Genomic DNA, 1,616 nt, shown 5'->3' with positions numbered 1-1,616 from the left:
ACCCTGGTGCGCAGGGGCTGGCGCTGCGGCTACCTCGAATGCTCTGCCAAGTACAACTGGCACGTGCTGCGTCTCTTCCGCGAGCTTCTGCGCTGTGCTCTGGTGCGCGCACGTCCTGCGCACCCGGCCCTGCGCCTGCAGGGGGCGCTGCATCCAGCGCGCTGCAGCCTCATGTGACCCGATTGGACGAGTCTGCCCAGCTTCATCCGGATTGGACAAGGCAGTCTCCTCCCTGACTGGATAAAGAACGCTTCCACCCAGTCTCCTGGGCAACAGGCCTCTCTTTGAACTTCACTGAACCCAGGCCAGCCCCACACCCCCCTGGACAAAGATAACTTCTTTCTGGGACCTCATAAGGTCAATCGCACTGGCTATTTGAAAGGGTTTGGCTATGAATCCGATTGGAAACACTGAAGCTGCCCCTGGCGTTTCACTGGACACACACTCTGAGCCACGCCTCTCGCGAGGTAATAAACAATTTAAGTGCACTTGGGATTTGTTCTGGGATGGGCAAGACAGCCTTAATTCTAAAGGTCAGAGCTGCCAGGCTTGGCCCCCTGGCAGTTAACTTGGCAGCAGCCCAGCTTGTAAAGTTAGCGGTCAAGAGGGTATAATAGCCCCAAGGCCGAGTCCCCAAGAAACAGACAGGTGGCTGGAGCAAAACTTTACTGTGAGAGGGTCTGTTGGACCACAGATCCTTAGGACACCGGGCTTGCCCGGCCTCCTCTAAGGCATTCAATAATATTAGTAATTAAATAGCAATGCTCATTCCCCAACCGGAATGTACAACAGAGGTCCCATTGTGCCATGTGGTCCCAAGGGGTCTGGTCCCATGAGGTCTGGTACTCTAGAGTGGAGGGGGCTCCCTGATGCAGAGGGTAGGTTAAGGCCACAAGGGAAAGGGGATCTGGGAGCAGCTAAGCTGGTCCATCACATTCAGGAATCTGGCTTGGCCCTTGGGGTGACGGAGTGCAGGACGTGCCAGGCCCCGAGCTGCGTGGGTTCAGATGGACGGCGGGGGCCTCGCGGTGTGGGGATGCGTGAGGGTTTACCGTCTGGCTGTGTGTCCATCCGACCCCGTGCCCAGGTCTGTGAGGGCTCTGAGCCAGCCAGAGAGCTCCCAGATGCATCTGGTGACACCCCCGTGCCCAGACAGGGACTGCCTTCATCAGAGGAGCTGGACAGGGCCTGGCTGCGGGGCCCGGGCAGCCCATTGGCTGTGCGGCCAGAGTCCCCAGGTTGGCCACACTTGCCCCCCAGGACACTGAGGGAAGAAGAGGAGGAACTGGAGGAACAGTAGGCTGAGTCAGGAGCTGGAGGATCTGGAGCACGAGCCGGGTCAGGGGCTGCTCCAGGGAGTTGGCTAGCAGCTGCCTCCAGGGCTCGGGCATTGGCCAGGAATTCTTCTTCCAGCCGCCGGAACAGCTGCTGCTCTTGCTGTGGGTCGAGCTGCAGGGGTGTGCGGAACACGCTGGCTGGTGTGGCTCCCAACTCTGGCCCAGGGCTGGATAGCCAGGAAGGCTGCCCTGCTGCAGGGCTGCGGGCCCGGGGAGCCTGGGGGGTGCTCCTGCCAGAGCCCACACCGCCCTTTCCCTGGGGCACCCAGGAGTGTTGCC

General features: G+C 60.5%; 2 protein-coding genes across 2 annotated transcripts in view; one reads left to right on the top strand and one right to left on the bottom strand.

Moving 5' to 3' along the window:
• The window catches only part of Rasl10a (RAS like family 10 member A), a 3,006-nt gene extending 2,518 nt beyond the window's left edge, over positions 1-488 (top strand). Inside the window, exon 3 of the mRNA XM_033762273.1 lies at positions 1-488. This exon is cut by the window's left edge and continues 127 nt beyond it. Coding sequence (XP_033618164.1) covers positions 1-177 — 177 coding nt within the window. The 3' untranslated portion in view covers positions 178-488.
• Positions 489-572: 84 nt separating this feature from the next.
• Gas2l1 (growth arrest specific 2 like 1) overlaps positions 573-1,616 on the bottom strand; it is a 4,781-nt gene continuing 3,737 nt past the window's right edge. The window contains 1 exon segment of the mRNA XM_033762300.1: positions 573-1,616. This exon segment is cut by the window's right edge and continues 169 nt beyond it. Within this exon segment, the coding sequence (XP_033618191.1) occupies positions 937-1,616 (680 nt within the window). The 3' untranslated portion in view covers positions 573-936.

The sequence above is a fragment of the Fukomys damarensis genome, unplaced genomic scaffold, assembly GCF_012274545.1.
Source record: "Fukomys damarensis isolate Sample0158 unplaced genomic scaffold, DMR_v1.0_HiC HiC_scaffold_12, whole genome shotgun sequence".
In the NCBI taxonomy this organism is placed as follows: Eukaryota; Metazoa; Chordata; class Mammalia; order Rodentia; family Bathyergidae; genus Fukomys; species Fukomys damarensis.
Note: the sequence above shows the minus strand (reverse complement) of the source record. Positions and strands in the feature narration are given on the sequence as shown.